The sequence below is a fragment of the Simochromis diagramma genome, unplaced genomic scaffold, assembly GCF_900408965.1.
Source record: "Simochromis diagramma unplaced genomic scaffold, fSimDia1.1 OVJJ01000446.1, whole genome shotgun sequence".
Lineage (NCBI taxonomy): Eukaryota > Metazoa > Chordata > Actinopteri > Cichliformes > Cichlidae > Simochromis > Simochromis diagramma.
The window spans coordinates 381,551-397,659 of NW_024386822.1; the positions used below are offsets into that span (position 1 = coordinate 381,551).

At 46.5% G+C, this 16,109-nt stretch overlaps 2 protein-coding genes across 2 annotated transcripts in view; both read right to left on the bottom strand.

The window, feature by feature from the left end:
* The window catches only part of LOC120730783, a 24,001-nt gene extending 12,588 nt beyond the window's left edge, over window positions 1–11,413 (bottom strand). The window contains exons 1-9 of the mRNA XM_040027267.1: window positions 11,138–11,413; window positions 10,549–10,972; window positions 9,846–9,922; window positions 8,736–8,850; window positions 7,630–8,653; window positions 7,486–7,492; window positions 3,931–4,291; window positions 873–964; window positions 667–781 (exon numbers count right to left, since the gene is read on the bottom strand). Of these exons, the coding sequence (XP_039883201.1) occupies window positions 667–781; window positions 873–964; window positions 3,931–4,291; window positions 7,486–7,492; window positions 7,630–8,653; window positions 8,736–8,850; window positions 9,846–9,922; window positions 10,549–10,822 (2,065 nt within the window). The 5' untranslated portion in view covers window positions 10,823–10,972; window positions 11,138–11,413. The remainder of the gene's footprint in view (window positions 1–666; window positions 782–872; window positions 965–3,930; window positions 4,292–7,485; window positions 7,493–7,629; window positions 8,654–8,735; window positions 8,851–9,845; window positions 9,923–10,548; window positions 10,973–11,137) is intronic.
* Window positions 11,414–15,954: 4,541 nt separating this feature from the next.
* Window positions 15,955–16,109, bottom strand: part of LOC120730762 (zinc finger protein 8-like) — a 10,100-nt gene continuing 9,945 nt past the window's right edge. Inside the window, exon 5 of the mRNA XM_040027241.1 lies at window positions 15,955–16,109. This exon is cut by the window's right edge and continues 32 nt beyond it. Coding sequence (XP_039883175.1) covers window positions 16,077–16,109 — 33 coding nt within the window. The 3' untranslated portion in view covers window positions 15,955–16,076.

Genomic DNA, 16,109 nt, shown 5'->3' on the forward strand with positions numbered 1-16,109 from the left:
TGCTTCAATCCAAACACAAATGTGACCAAGAAACTATTTTACTGACACCTACATCCTAACCTGAATACTGTCTGTGCACACCAGCGTCTAAACCTACAGGTCACCTCTGTCACTCACTAACACACTTATTTACTCATTTAGGACGTTTTCTTTAAAAAGTATCATTTTAATGACACATAAAAGGGTTCAGTTGCACAGATGTTGCACAGATGTTGTATCCAGTTAAATGACAGTGGTGATTTGTTCACCATGACAGACCTGTGTGCCGTCTCTTTGGATGGGTTAGTATTGTTATTATCTGATCACAGTCACTCTGAGTGCTCTCCCAGTGGAATCCCCACACGCTCAGCTGTGTGTCTGTGTTGGGACCACTCACAGCATTAACCACACATGCTTTATGTCCACGGTCAACTTCAGAATTACCAACTAACCTAACATGCATGTGTGTGGACTGTGGGAGGAGCAAACCCACAGAAAAAAGCCGAGCCTTGTTCCTCTGAGGCGACGCCTCCAACCACGTGCATGTGCGGTTTAAACTACGACCGATTTGATCGAAGGTGGGTTTTTTTTTTTTTTTTTTAAACTGCAGCACGGCATGTTGCGTGGAAATGTCCCAGTGTCAGTACTCGTCCACTCAGCAGCCTTAGTGTTTCTGTCTGTACTCACCATCATCTCCTATAAGTGACGTACTCTGCTCCGCTTCATCTCGAGACGTGGCTGCCTGCACCTTCTCCTCTTTCACCAGCACTGCCTCCGGCTCCACCAGCTCCACATCTGGAGACTGCACAGCAACAGGGAATCGTCTCTCAGTCAGCCAATAGCAGCTTCACACAGCAGCGTGCACATACGCTAACCTGTGATGATGTGCCTACCTTACTGTGCATGCTTTCAGACAGGATCAGTTCACCGGTTGCGTCTCCGCTGGGCCACAGAAGCATCTCCCTCTGCTGGTCAAACACGTCACCTACACGACAGAAAAGCAGCTGTCTTCAAATGCCGATGTTATTCTCATGTTTGGCTCACATATTACACTATTGTAAGTGAACGCTAACACGGCTCTGTGTCAGTGTAAATAGATCCCGCCCCTCCGTCTCTATAGGGCAGTAATGGCAGAGCCCACCTGTGTATTTTAACCATGATGTGGGTGTGACGGTGTGTTTGACAGGCACAAGTTACTTATTTTACTGTGTTCAGCTGTATCAGCATTTTACCAGAGAAACTTTATTTTATTCAATATTTCAATGTTACAGTTGAAGTATTTTGAGAACATGCATCCATAATATTCATCTTCCTGTTTCCCCATCATCCCTGTTATTAATCTCTGTCTCTCTTCCACAGCATGTCTTTATCCTGTCGCAGCAGATGGCCCCGCCCCTCCCTGAGCCTGGTTCTGCCGAAGGTTTCTTCCTGTTAAAAGGGAGTTTCTCCTTCCCACTGTCGCCAAAGTGCTGCTCATAGGGGTCATATGATTGTTGGGTTTTCTCTGCATCTACTGTACAATATAAAGCACCTTGAGGCGACTGTTGTTGTGATTTGGCGCTGTGTAAATAAAACTGAATTAGAAAACAAACAAACAAAAAAAAGAGTCTTATTATGTAATACTATGTTTTTTTGCTAAACATTTGATTCAGTCTGATTTTGTCTAAAATGTGATGTGTACATTGCTGGGGATTTTTGTGCACGTGCCAGGCATTCACACTCAAACATCAGCTGGCGTTCTGCATAAATCACGTGTTTGATTATTCCTGCCATTTAAACTTCGTACACTTCCTGATCCAAGTGAAAGTGTTGAGCTGTTCCTCTCCATCTCAAACACACTTTCAGATGCTAACCTGCAGCACGGCCAACACTATGTGATTAATAAAGTGTCACATTGTGATATAATGGCATTTACATTCTCTAATGCACAGAACGATGACACAAACGCGTCAGCCTCAGAGGCAGATTTATTTCAAAGGATCTACGTCAACGTTCTCCTGACGGCACTTCGTATGACACGCACAACCGTGGAAACAACAAAGCCCTGTTTAACCACCTGAGGCAAAAAGACAGCGTGGAGTGCAGGCTATGAAGCTGGAGATACTAGCAGCCACTAATGTGCCACCCAAATGTAAATAAAGGACTCCACCGAGCGTCACTCGAGCGACGTGGTTACTCAAGTGTTTTGCCAAGTATTTGATTCAAATGGTGGGAACCAGAGACTTTAAACAGCTGGTTAGAAAGCTTAAAAAGGTTACATCATGGTTGGTTTATGTTGAGCAGTCATTTTATAGAGCAAAGAAATCTGACTAACTGATAGCTCATGGAGAAGGGCTGGGATTCAGTTTGCACTTCTTCCACATCGATTTCAAACTGGATCAGGACGGGGGCAGAGATATACATCGTTTACGTGATCAAAACAGCAACCAAGCGAGCAACCCAGGTAGAATCGGAGTGGTCAGCCTCCGTTTCTACCTGAATCACTTTGAAGTCTCTGTGCTGGTTTCCATCTTTGCTCTGTGCTCAGACCTAAACACTAAGACAAAGATCACATGTGTGTCCTCATTAGGACAGAGGTTCGTGTTGGTGTCACTTGGGACCAAAGCTCTGTGTAGCACCAACAGATTACAACACACATCTATGCCAGGCACTTCAGGGGGACACTAGAGTCCTCTGCTGTCATATCCATGTAACGAGGGCTGGCCAAATGACCGTCTGTGTGACCATCTTCTCGTCTCCTCTGCTGTTTTTAGTCTCTTCCCACCTGCACCTCTTTTTCAGCTGATTCAGGGATCTAGAGTGCGACCAAATTTCTCAAACAAAAAATCCTAGGTCACACAGGTGAGACCAGCCAGTCCCCACAACACTGAAAGTCTCCATGCGGTCAACAACAGACACACATTATGCCCATATCATGGTCTAACCAATCAAAGATAGTCTCTGATTGGCCATGGTCCAGATATTCCTGTAGGCCTATGTGTGTGTGTATGTTTGAAAGTGCAGGCGGATACAGAGAGGTGAGCAGCCTGGGCCTGACAGCAGCAGATGTAGCTGTGGGTAATGAGAAGAAGATGAAAAGAAGAAAAAGGCCAAATCACAGGAGTTGGCCATGTGACTGCAATGGAGGACAGTCCACAAGATATCAAGCTGTGCCGACACCGAGATGTTCAGTTTGAAGCCCGTGAGACACTTTGAGGTCCTTTTAGATTTTCTTTTCATTGAATGTCTTGAGATGTCTTGAGGTTAAATTTCAGCTCAGTGAAGCGCTTTAAGCACTTTGTCAGTAACTTGTGTTTCTTGTAGAACTGAGCTCCAAATAAAGAACTTTGTGTTGACAACATTGTTCGTTAATCATTCACAAATCAATATTGTCTGTATGGACAGCAATTTTTTTAAGTCAACATGTAAAACTGCGGTGTTAAGTGATGCAGTTGCACCTATCTTCTGTCCTGGTGCACCTAAGAAAAACCGTTAGGCGCACCAGTGCAACCGTGGGAAGCCTTAGTCTAGAGCCCTGTGAGTGTGTCTGAAATCACAGCGCAGGGTGACAAACATGAACCAAGATCGCGTTTGTCCCAAAGCCAAGAACGGGAGGCTCATTGTCACAAGGTACAAATAAGCTGAAAACAGCCGCTCAGAAAAGAAGATGGGGTTATATGTAAATACAGATTTGATGTAGGAGGCTTCTACATGTGCTCTGTAATGTACCGGTATAACAGCTGATGGGCGGAGACGTTCATTTAAAAACAGTCGAATGAGTCTCGGTGAAGAGGTTTCTGAGTTTGCATGAATGAACCAGAGATGCTCGTGTCTCCACTTTGTGTCCTCCCTGCACACCGGAAAAACGAGCTAGGCACACTGTAGCCCCGGCTCTATCCAGGGCCCAGACTTTTTACGACATAATAAACGTGTGAGTGAAGAAAGCCTGGTTTCAGACTGGACTCTTCTTACTGCTCGCATTATTCGTGCTGACCGTACCGGCGGGGGTGGAGGGCTCTCGGGGCCTGTCGCTGCCGTTTATCTGCACCCTCGGCCGGCTGCTGTTCAGGGCACTCTCCCGGAGCCTCCTCTCGGCATTTCCCCGGGCCATCTTCAGCTCCAGCAGGTGTAGTTTCCTCTTCAGGGCCTTGTTCTCTCTCTGGCACTGAGACATCTGCAACCTCACCACCGCGTAGTCGTCGTCAACCAGCTTACAGATTTCCGCCACCGCTGCGTTTGCTAGGACCTCCATGATGGAGGCCAGCTGGGTCTGGAAGGCCAGGCGGTTGGACATGGCTGTTAGCCGCTGGCTGGCTGCTCGGTCTTTGCTCTTTCACTGCTCGAGTAGGACTAAGAAACTACTGGAGGTCGTTCACACCATTGCAGCACAGCTAGCAGGTAAACACTAGCACCTCACCGCTAAAGTGCATCTCCTGTTTGACGGCGGCTCACAGCCAGTTTGCCGTAACAGCGCCACCCTCTGTTCCGGAGGATGTAATGCTGCTCGTAGCTCGGTGGCACTGAAGCTCCAACTTGTTCAGATGTATGTTTGTCACCAGATCACCTGATTTAGCTACGACTCTGAATTTGTCTAATTCTGTAACAGCGGCTAAAATAACAGAGAAACATCAGACTGTGGCTGGATAACAGTATCTCAATATCTTTTATAATCTCAGGTATGAGTGTACTGTATGACACAAGTTCATTTCATCTGGCTGTGCTGATAGTTTTAAAAACAACTTGTCCAGCCACGCATAAAGATACAGCAGCAACCTTCCTGTTAGTAAGTGATCTCTGCCTCCTGAGCTACAGCCACACCTACTGCTGTCATGTTTTTATCTATTAAATTATAAAAAATAATGATAACTGGGTGTGTATGCAAACGTAATCATTACAATTGTGGAACACTGAGACACGCACAAAGATCTAACTGCTGTCGTCTCGTACATAAAACAGAATGTCTCCACAGAGAGGATGTGCAGGTAAACGGTGGTTCGGGTCAAGTCAGTGCAGCCACCTCTGAAGTGACAGCTCTGGAACATACAAATGACAAAGTGACAGCACACAGCAGAAATGATGAGCACAGCATGGCGAGGTTCACTGCAAACCTCCTACATATTTAATGACATCAACACTGAAACATGTCATGAAAGAATACTCGAAGGCAAAGTATTTGTTTTAGCTGCTACAGCCGATTACACCCAGACACCAACACACACTAACACGACTCTGATATATATGTTTCACTTTACATCTTTTTACAGTCCTGTGATGTGTTGAAATGTGGACAATGAATGTCTGACATTAAAAGATTCATCTTCAGGCCTGGACCTGGAAAAAGCTTCTCCAGTCAGGCTCTGCATCCAAAAATAATAATACCAGTAATCCAAATGTAATGCCCTCTCTTCACAACAGCTTATTACATTTCCATCAATTCAATATGAATGTGGAGTGCACACACATAAATGTAGTCAGCACAACGAGGAGGTGCGAGCTTGGGCGACAAGATGTGCTTCAACAAAGTGCCAACACGTCAGAGTCACTGCACAGGTCTGAGAAGGCCACTCGTCCACGATACTGTCACGATGACGCTGATACAGAGAGCATGGAATCAAACCGCGACTCCAGTTTTTCCCTTCTAACAAAGGGGAACCTTTAAAGTGCTTCAACGGAAGAGTCTGGAAGTTTTTTACAACAACATTACTCAGTTTGTTATAGCTTTTGTAATCGTGCAGCAACATGGACTCCTAGCCGCTGCACAGCTGTGGTATCCTAGCCTTCCTGCAGCAGCCCGCCCCTCGCAGCTCCTCCCATCAAACCAGGACACGCGTCTTCTTCATATCAGCTAAAATAAGATGAAACCCACTGTCCCGCTACAACGTGCCTTCTATGTCCACTTTTCCTTTCGACTGTTCACCTTATCCGGGCCATAAAGACCTCTGATTGGAACTCTGGACTTTGGAAAGCAGAGCCCAGAAAAGGACCGTCAAAGAGATCGAGGCGATTATCCCAACAGGCCTGAGGAAAGCTGCAGCCCATCCACGAGACGAGAGTCAGCGCCGTGAATGCTGCCAGTCCCGACTCTGTGAATCGCACTCGTGGTCAGCGATCAATGTTCATGACAATTTGCATATTAATGTTTATGAAACGGAGCTAGTGGTGCTCGTGTCAGCTGTCCTGTGTGCACGGTGGGAAAGCTGCAGCCTGACCCGGATGGGCCGTGAAACGTTTCTCCCAAACAAAGCGCAGCATCCACACAAACACAGACAACGTTCTGGGATTTCCCTTCTTGGTTCTTGAGACATAACTAAGGTACTGTTACTGTGCCACATGTAGCACACTCTCTGTGTGCAGGATTGACTAATGTTCATTATGTTAATAATACATTCAAACATGAATTTGGCATATTTAGAGTCCCATTAATGACCGATGTTCTGATGTTAGACTAAAGAAAGTGCTCTGTGTTTGCAAACTTTATCAACCAATATTTAATGGATGGAATAAAGTCCACTCTTCTGAATAGAGCGATCACCTTCAACAGATGTGCAGATGCTGTTTGCCATCACTGCTTTATGTACATAGCACCAGGTAACAACAGTTAGGTGGAGAGTCTGCGCAGCAAAAGTCAGACTTTCTGTTGTCATTGCTACTTACAGCTGCTGACAGCATGAAATACAACATGCTGGAATCAGCAGCTGTGTCGCTGCCACTACACTGCACTGTCAGCTTCCAGCTTCATCTAGTCATGAACACCGATGTTTGATAAAAGCATGAGCCACACTGGTACACAGTCATGCTCCTTGGGCCACGAGATTAAAATAGAGGTTCTGCCCTTTTATTTGCTCTCGACATCGCGGTTTTATTAAGGAGGGGTTTTCGTCACAGCTCACTCGAACGAGTTCTCAGAGTTTATTGTTAGACTCAGAGTTTAGTCTCAGAGTTTAGTCTCAGTTTAGTCTCAGAGTTTCAGTCAGTTTAGTCTCAGAGTTTCAGTCTCAGTTTAGTCTCAGAGTTTCAGTCTCAGTTTAGTCTCAGAGTTTCAGTCTCAGTTTAGTCTCAGAGTTTCAGTCTCAGTTTAGTCTCAGAGTTTAAGACTCAGTTTAGTCTCAGAGTTTCAGTCAGTTTAGTCTCAGTTTCAGTCAGTTTAGTCTCAGAGTTTCAGTCTCAGTTTAGTCTCAGAGTTTCAGTCAGTTTAGTCTCAGAGTTTCAGTCAGTTTAGTCTCAGAGTTTCAGTCTCAGTTTAGTCTGAGAGTTTAGTCTAGTCTGAGAGTTTAGTCTAGACTCAGAGTTTAAGACTCAGAGTTTAGTCTCAGAGAGACTAGACTCTGAGACTAAACTCTGAGAGTCTAGTCTCAGAGTCTAGTCTCAGAGAGTCTAGTCTCAGAGTCTAGTCTCAGAGTCTAGTCTCAGAGTCTAGTCTCAGAGTCTAGTCTCAGAGTCTAGTCTCAGAGTCTATCACAAACTCACCTGTGTGACCATGTCTCACTGTCAAACCACCGATATGAAGACAGTGTGGGGTAGACCAACCGTAGAACTGATTTAGGACAAACATTTACAAACATTTACTCTGAACGTCATCATGACATCACCTCATCTACGCTCAAACTACCATCTTTAAATGTTCACCATTCAGAGTCCAGAGTGTATCAGATGCTGCTACAGCATTCATGCTACAGGCCACACTGAGACTGTTGCCGGTGTCTGCGGACGCTACACATCTGGCTGAAGGACTGGCCGCAGCGCGAGCAGCTGTAGGGTTTCTCCTGCGTGTGAACCGTACGGTGCCTCTTCAGATGGCTCGATGAGATGAAACTCTTCCCGCACAGCGTGCATCGATAACGCCTCTCACCGGTGTGGATGAGGAGGTGAACCCGCAGGTTGTTGGGCTGGGCAAAACCCTTCCCACAGTGAGGGCAAGTGTAAGGTCTTTCCCCGGTGTGCACCCGCTGGTGCAACTCCAGGCCGGCCGTGCTGGGGAACACACGTCCGCACACAGCGCACGCCACCGGCTCTTTTGCGGCGGCGGTGCTGCTCCTGTAAGGCCGCCTCTGGCTGCTGGCAGTGCCAGTGGGAGCTGTCGGAGGAGGGGGAGGGGGCGGAGGTGGAGGGGGTGCAGCTACTACGGCGGCGGCAGCAGCAGCCATGTCGAAGGAGGCAGCAAAAGCAGCCATCTCGTGAGCGCCGCCTGTAAAGAGCATAGTCGGGGGGCCGTCGAGACTTTCTCCCCCTCCCTGTGAGGGGAAGGAGGCAGAAGGGTGCCCGCTGTCTGTGTTCCCCAAACCCAGCTGTGCTACTGCATAGGCTGCTCCCAGATGGCTGACACGCTCCTGCATCCAGGCCAGATCCAGGCCCAGGCTGTTGAGGCGGTCGCAGCTCGACTCATCAGAGGCTATAGTGGCCGACAGCTGAGAGGGATGAAGGTCATCTTCTGTGAGCTCATCTGTCTGGACCTCTGGCTTCAGAGCCATATCAGGTAGGCTCCCCGAAGGGTCCCTGCGAGCCGCTTTGGAGCCCAGGACCCCCTCGGTGTTGCCTACGGGCTTAGCAGCCTTACGTTTTGCTCGAGGCCTGCAGGTCAGGTCCATCGTGGCATCAGCAGGAGAGGAGGACAGCTGTGATGTGGAGGATGTGAGGCTGCTGACGCTGGTGTCGAGGACAGTGTCAGCAGGGGGGCTTTCCTCGCTGGGCTCCAAAGCTGTAGAAGGACAGACAGTAACACTGAAACCATGTGAGCAGCCAACAAAACACTGATGTAACTGTGTGGGGGCCACACTCACCTGCAGAGAGGCCACACTCCGCCCTTATGTTAACCTCCACCTTCAGGTCCAAGTTGCAGTCATCTCTCTCCTCTTTTTCCTGCTTCACCAGTGTCAACATCTTGGCTTCCTCCTGCTGAGAAAAGACAAACGAGCCCCACACTTTCAGCTACTGCATCAATCATTTCTGTCCCACACAGCAGCCAAGACGCTGCGGACGCTGAAGGAAGACATTCAAGACTTTTTGCATCCAAAATAGAAATAACTGCACGTGTGCACACTGTGAGTGGAACCAGCTTCCAGTTTGGATTCAGGAGACAGACACTATCTCTACTTTCAAGATTAGGCTTCAAACTTTCCTTTTTGCTAAAGCATATAGTTAGGGCTGGACCAGGTGACCCTGAATCCTCCCTTAGTTATGCTGCAATAGACGTAGGCTGTTGGGGATTCCCATGATGCACTGGGTGTTTCTTCTTCACTCACTATGTGTTAACAGACCTCTCTGCACTGAATCCTTAGTTATTATCCATCTCTGTCTCTCTTCCACAGCATGTCTTTATCCTGTCTTCCTCCACTCACCCCTAACTGGTCTCAGGTGGCGGCTCCACCCTGAGCCTGTTAAAAGGGAGTTTTTCCTTCCCACTGTCGCCAAAGTGCTTGCTCATTGTTGTGATTTCTCTGTATCATTGTAGAGTCGACCTCACAGTATAAAGCACCTTGAGGTGACTGTTGCTGTGATTTGGAGCTGTATAAATAAAGCTGAATTTGAACCCAAACCATGAGCTTTTTCTAATTCAGTTTATGTTGTATTCCTAACTCCAACTGTTCCTTTTTTAGGGCCTAAACCAATAGAACCCTTTAAAGATCCTGAACCTAACAAAGTAATGTTTTTAGAGTGAATAACATATGAAACATATCTGAAACATATGTTAGAGGGTGGACTCAGACACATCTGAGTCTAACCTTAGGATGTGGACCTTCTCTTTGTCACACGGTCACAGATCAACACTGACGAAAATAATGTTGGATTCTTGTATTAACAAAAACAGATTGATCTTGGATTAGATGTTCACAAAGTGCAGAGAGCTGAGGTTATATAACGTGCCAGCCTAGTGCACGATTCATCTTTACCTTTGAAACTGGATGAAAGGGTTTGCCTTCAGAAAGAGCCAGAGGAGGGGGTGCCAGGGGCAGATGGTCATCAGGTCCTGAAAAATAACACAGGACATTGAACATGTGCTCCCCCACGTGTTTCAGCTGTGTGTCACGCAGCCACATTATCAGACAGACACGCCATGCATCCCCATGTCTGATGTCTATGATATGCCGTCATATTTGACGCACGGCGAGCTGTACCGTGTGGCAGCAGAAACTCGGCACACCTGGCAGTGTTTCCACTCTTCTCCAGTTTTGCTGAGCCTGTGTGAGCAGTGGCTTCCTGTTCTCCTGCTGCTGTAGCACATCTGTTCGATGTGCTGTGCGCTCAGCCCCGCTCTTCTGCATACCTCGGTTGTAACGAGCTCTGATTTGCTCTAACATCAACTACACCTTTTCACCCGGAGAACTCACTGGATATTCTGCCTTTTGCTGAACTCCACAGGTGGCTGTGCAGGAAGAGCCCAGCAGATCAGCAGGTGCATGTTACACAAACTAGCATTTGAGGACACCTGAATCAGGTTTGCTGGGACAAAACATGCGAGCCGTCTTTTACCATGCTCTTCATGGGAGACAGGACGAATTTCTCCGACTAGCACACGGGGCTGGATGCAGCAGTATAATCATTACTGAGCTCACAGCTGGATGGGTGGATGTGCAGGGTGTCCCGCTCCCCTACCTTTGGGCGGCCTAAAATGAGCCGTGTGATGCTCCTCGCGCTGACTCCGTCTCCTCATCCTCCTCTCACAGCTCCGCATCTTCACGTCCATGTCTCGCAGCCTCTGCCGCAGGGCTCGGTTCTCCTTCTCGCTCTTCTCCCGCTCCTGCTCCATCTGAGAGCGCAGCGCCGCGTAACCGTCGTCCACCAGTTTGCAAATTTCGGCCACCGCCGAGTTGGCCAGCATCTCTATGATGGAGGCGATCTGCGCTTGGAAGCCGACGCAGTCCGCCATCGTGGCCCGCGCTGTCGGAGTGCACGGACAGATGCGCGCGGCAGACGCTGCGGTGCACGGGCGTCAGGAGATCCGCGCACTGATGTGTGGCCGAAGACATGCACAGGCTCGGCGTCGGCCTCCTGGGCGCTGTCAGGTGGGAGTCGCCTGCTGATGACGTCAGTTTGTTGTTTAGTATCATGTCGCAGGCTGCCGCCCCACATGTGACAGCATTCAGGTCACAAAAATAACCACCAGAGTGTGTGTGTGTGTGTGTGTGTGTGTGTGTGTGTGTGTGTGTGTGTGTGTGTGTGTGTGTGTGTTAAAGACACAGACCTTAATCATCAGGCGTTCTGAGGTCTAAATCCTGACAGGAAGTGTTACCATGGCATTCCTGTGCAAGATGCAGGTGCGCGTGTGCTGTGGAGGGGCTGTGATGGCTCATCACACACACGCGGGTCACCTCTGCAGCGTCTCATGCTGCTACACAAGTCTGCCATCTGTAATCCAGTTTGAGATCCTTCCCAGACGCCTTAACGCCCACTCACCTCATGGGCCATCTAACCTCAGGAAATCACATGATAGGGCGGGGCCAGGTTTCACAGTGGGTTCACCTGAAACCTTGGCTGTATCCCAATTCAGGGTCTGCAGCCTTAAAGGCTGCATTTTAAGGCCGATTATATGGGCTCAAAATGTGGTCATAACAAGGGCGTAGATTGTCATGGACGGAAGGGACATGTCCCCACCAATATCCAGCGATTACTGAATTGTCCCCACCAGTAATTTGATCTCTTCGAGTAAAGAAAAACAAACCCGATAGAAAGAAAAACGATGTGTCAGCGTCTCATTCACCCAGCGGAGCAGAAAGAGTCAAATCACGTTCTCTACTGGAGTCCTACGTCATGTGACAAATATGGCCAATGTGATTGGCTGAGCCTTTCAGGGAGCTCTGTTTAGTTTTAGCAGCGGCAAACCTACGCTGCGAGGAGGAGAGGAGGACGGCAGCAAGGAGGAAGAACCCGGATATAAGAAAGTGTTTTTCAAAGAAACCTGTGAGTCACTTAAAGCCAAGTTCACTCATAAAATGTGTCACAATATCGTTACAGGCTATAGGCCATATATGCCAACACTCCCGATTTTTCCGGGAGAATCCCGAATTTCAGTGCCCCTCCCGAAGGTCCCCCGGAGCCACCATTCTCCCGAATTTCCACCCGGACAACAAAATTGAAAAACCATATTCCAGATTGGCCCAGCCAATTCCAGTTTCCAACAATGGCTACTACTACTGCAGCTACATAGCTTTAATATTACTCTTATTACTCTTTCTGGGTTGCAAAATAAACTTTTAACATATTTTCAGGCGAGAATCTAGCTGTGTAAACTTCAAATATCTGAGCCGGTGTTGTGCCAAAAACTGATTTCCAATGTTTCCGTGTGTTTTTTATGTGTAATATCATATGATGTTAAATAGACTTCAGTGAACAGGTATTACAAAGGGGTTATATATAAAATTAAAAAATTACCTGTTCCTCAAGTATCTTTGTAACTGTGTTATTGTACCTACATTATAATCAACCAGCTTCCTTTTGTCCACTTAAAATATGTTTACAGAACTATTTTTGCATTTGTTGCAATTTCAGATGTCCTCTTGGCCAGATTACTCTTAAGAGAGACATTTTTAAGGTAAACAAGACTTTTTTTAACTGCATAAATAAAGGATACATAAAAGTCACTGCCAAAAACTGACTGCAGGTTCTACCTTGTTACAGGAATGTTGTTTGTTGCTCAAGATGACTTGATATCATTCACGAGGGATACACTTGACATATGTTTCACATATTATAGACCAACAAGTTATTTATAGCAGTTTAAATACAAGCAATCCGTTTTTGGCAGGCAATCACAACACAACACCTGGTTCTCAGGTGGACGCAGCCTCTGAATTTGGACACCCCCAGCCTGTTTCTGGCCCCGGTCAATAATAACGGTGACATTTAACTTATTTTATCCGATAAATAAACATTGTAAAATTCAAGTTTTGTGTGTGTGTGTGTGTTTGAATGTCTCCCTAATTCTGAGGACTCAAGGTTGGCAAGTATATGTGCCAGGCTTTGGCCCACATCAGTATAAAATTGTATGTAACCATGAATAACGTGTTGCCATGTCCACCAGGAGAGACTGGACAGTATAGATGTAAAACCAATATGCCAGCAGTTTATCTCAGTGAGAGGAGCAGGCCTGTGTTTGGCTGCTTCACATAGTGGACATTGAGTTGTTGTGTGGGGCATGTAGTCCATGTCTGTTGCTGTAACAGTAGCTCATGTTTAGAATAAAAGATCGCAGCTCACTGAGTTAATCGGGGCAATAGTGCCTCAAAACGTTGCATCATTTTGCTGAGAGATCTTTTACTTTGTGGTAATCTTAGATGAGTAGTTTTATGGACAAAAACCAGCAGGTCACTCAGTGTTCCCTTAGTGCTAATGTGTCAGAGATGTTGGTGTACTATAACTGAAGTAATGATGTTAAGTCCTTAACGTCATATTCTTTTATTGTCATGACTGTATTTGAAGATATTTTTATTTTTGTATGATACCTGATTTATATGGAATATGGCTGAAGTAAACTAAAGCCTGAAATACTCAGTCAGTCATTTGTTTAATAGTAATTTAACATTATATAATTCACATATAAAACTATGAATTGTAATTGTAAATGGTTTAAAAGCACGTAGAATAGCATATGTAGGCAAGAATATTTCTCCTTTATTTGTTAAGAAGCAAAAACAAAAACAAAAACAGGGCAGGGTTCGGTGGTTGAATCATCCGTCCCCACCAATGCCCAAACCAAATCTACGCCCTTGGGTCATAAATATTTTGTACATGTAAATCAGGATTTGTATGTGTAAAAAGAATTTGTGTGTGAACTTAGTCAAAAAAACCCTGCAAGTTACAAGTACGAATTTTAACCCTATTTTTCTTCCTTTCATCTGATTGGTCAATGTCATGTCAATCACAAATGTAACAATCCAATCAGAGAACAGATGGGTTTGGCTGTCGGAGGGGCGCTTTTTTTGAACTGCAGGTCTTTGAAAGGAATAAATGCCCTTTTACATGCCAACCCAGCGTTTTCCTTCATCACCACCAATGACTGTATAAAAGATGGATGACGTGACAGCGCCCCCAAAATGAAGCCAAAACGTCTCTATCGCCCCCTGGTGTCTGGCTGCAGTATAGGTCATAAACCCCGCCTCCTCTATGTTAGCGGATGGGACTGTGGTCAGACTAAAATAAATTAATTCTCCTAAGATAAACTTTTTCCAAAGATTCTTTCTTTTGTTATCAATAGTTCTCATCACGCTGATTGATGTCCAATGAGTCTCCTCTCCCATAAGTTTGATTCTAATTCCTACCGCGGTGATGTTAAATTGGGGTGAAACGTCATCATAGCAGCTTTGACTGGCAGCTGCAGAAGTGGAGGTGGAGCGGCCGAAGAGTAAACTGTTAAAAGTAAGTACTGAATATTATGTCACTTATTTATGTGCAAATGTTTAATAACAAAGAAAACATTACTGTTGGCCACATGTCGGCAAAGTTATTTGCCATTAGCGATGTTTGTACTTTCAGCGTTTACTTGGTTTTAAAGCCTTTAAAATATAATACAATAGTCGACCTTAATCTTACAGAGAATCTGATGATTTTGTGGATAATTAAAGTCAGTCATATATCCACAAACACAACAAGCTGAAAGTCAGTGATGCTGCTCGGTTTGCAGTCCTGAACATCACGGCACAAGCAGGATCCACTGCACTGTTAATGTGAGCTGTGTTATATTGCTGCCTCTGTTCGGTGGTGTCGAGCCAAACGGACTTTAACGTGTGTTTGAACGAGCTGACGGTTCACTCGTTAAGCTGAAAGAAAGATGCTTTAATCACAGCAGTCACACATGTGTGCACTGCACCATCTGGAACTCTTCTTGTTTACACTCGTAATAACACAAACACTAAATCCTCCTTCTCTGGTGCTGTTGTGTAGCAGTGTGTACACCTGAGACTGTCACCTGTCTGTCTGTCCTGCACTCTCTCTCTGTTTCTTTCTCTCTGATTGTGGAATAAAAGTATGAACATGTGTTTATAAGTTACACTTGTGTTTGAATCCTGCAGCTTATCACACATTTGATTTCCATGTGTGACGACTGCAAGTGTCCAGAGTGAGGACAGACTGAGGGACCCACTGCTGCACATCATCTGTGAGGCTTTGCACCCCTGATGATCCACCAGGACAAACTCAGCAGTGTGTGAGGAAGAGGAGGAGGAAGAGCCAGCAGCAGCTGACAGATGGAGAGAATAGACAGACTGTTCCCTGTTTGTGAAGGACTGCTAGTATAGAGCGTTATTACATTTATTGCTAATGCAATCATATGGCACACTGACTTCTGAGGAAAGTTTAGATGCACTCATCATCAGAAAGGTTGCTGACCCCTGCTCTGGGGTGAACTGCAGCTCCATGACCTGGAAGACTTGCTGTAATCGATGAAACCATGAATTCTGCTCTCTACCAGAAAGTCCTGAGGCAGAAAGTCTGACCATCATTCACAGAGTCACCTTTGAACGTGTCAGGAAAACTAAATGAAGGCTGTTTTCTGTCACAGTGGCCGGGTCACCCCGGAGTGTATTAGGAACACCTGGTGATGACGATCTGAAGGCTACACCCTGTCAGTAAATAGCCCATTGGTGTTCAGTCACATACTGGTTCACACACAGTCCACACACTACATCGGTGAAAGACTGGTGCAAAGACAGCTGCACTGCAAAAGAAGCATTATCGCTCCGAACACACCAAGCGAGAGCCAGACCCCTGCTCCTGACTGCCGGGGACATCGTAAATGCTGCTCGGACTCGATAAGTTGTCCATCTGCTGCATCTGCGACCACGATGGCCATGTTAGCTGGACCTGGGAGTCCACTGTTTCTATGGCAACAGGAGAGGCGTTGAACCCCACACCTCCGGCTGGCTCATTAAGCTGTTTACACAGCAACGGCTGATGATGTCAGCACTCAGCTCTGCTGAGAGGCGCTCCCTTGTCTCCACCTCCTACCCACGACCCACCACGTCTGTCAGCCCCACGTGGCAGCAAGCCGATTGCAGCGCCGTCAAGCTTCGCAGCAGAGCTCCACTCTGAGCCATCTTGGAACCTGGTGGAAAACCAGAGGCTGGCTTTGAACTGATTTGGTTGACTGACGCAGTTTTGAGTGTAGAACAGGATGCTGCTCCGTATCTTCAGTCCTGATGTCCTCCTGCCAATCCAGCTGC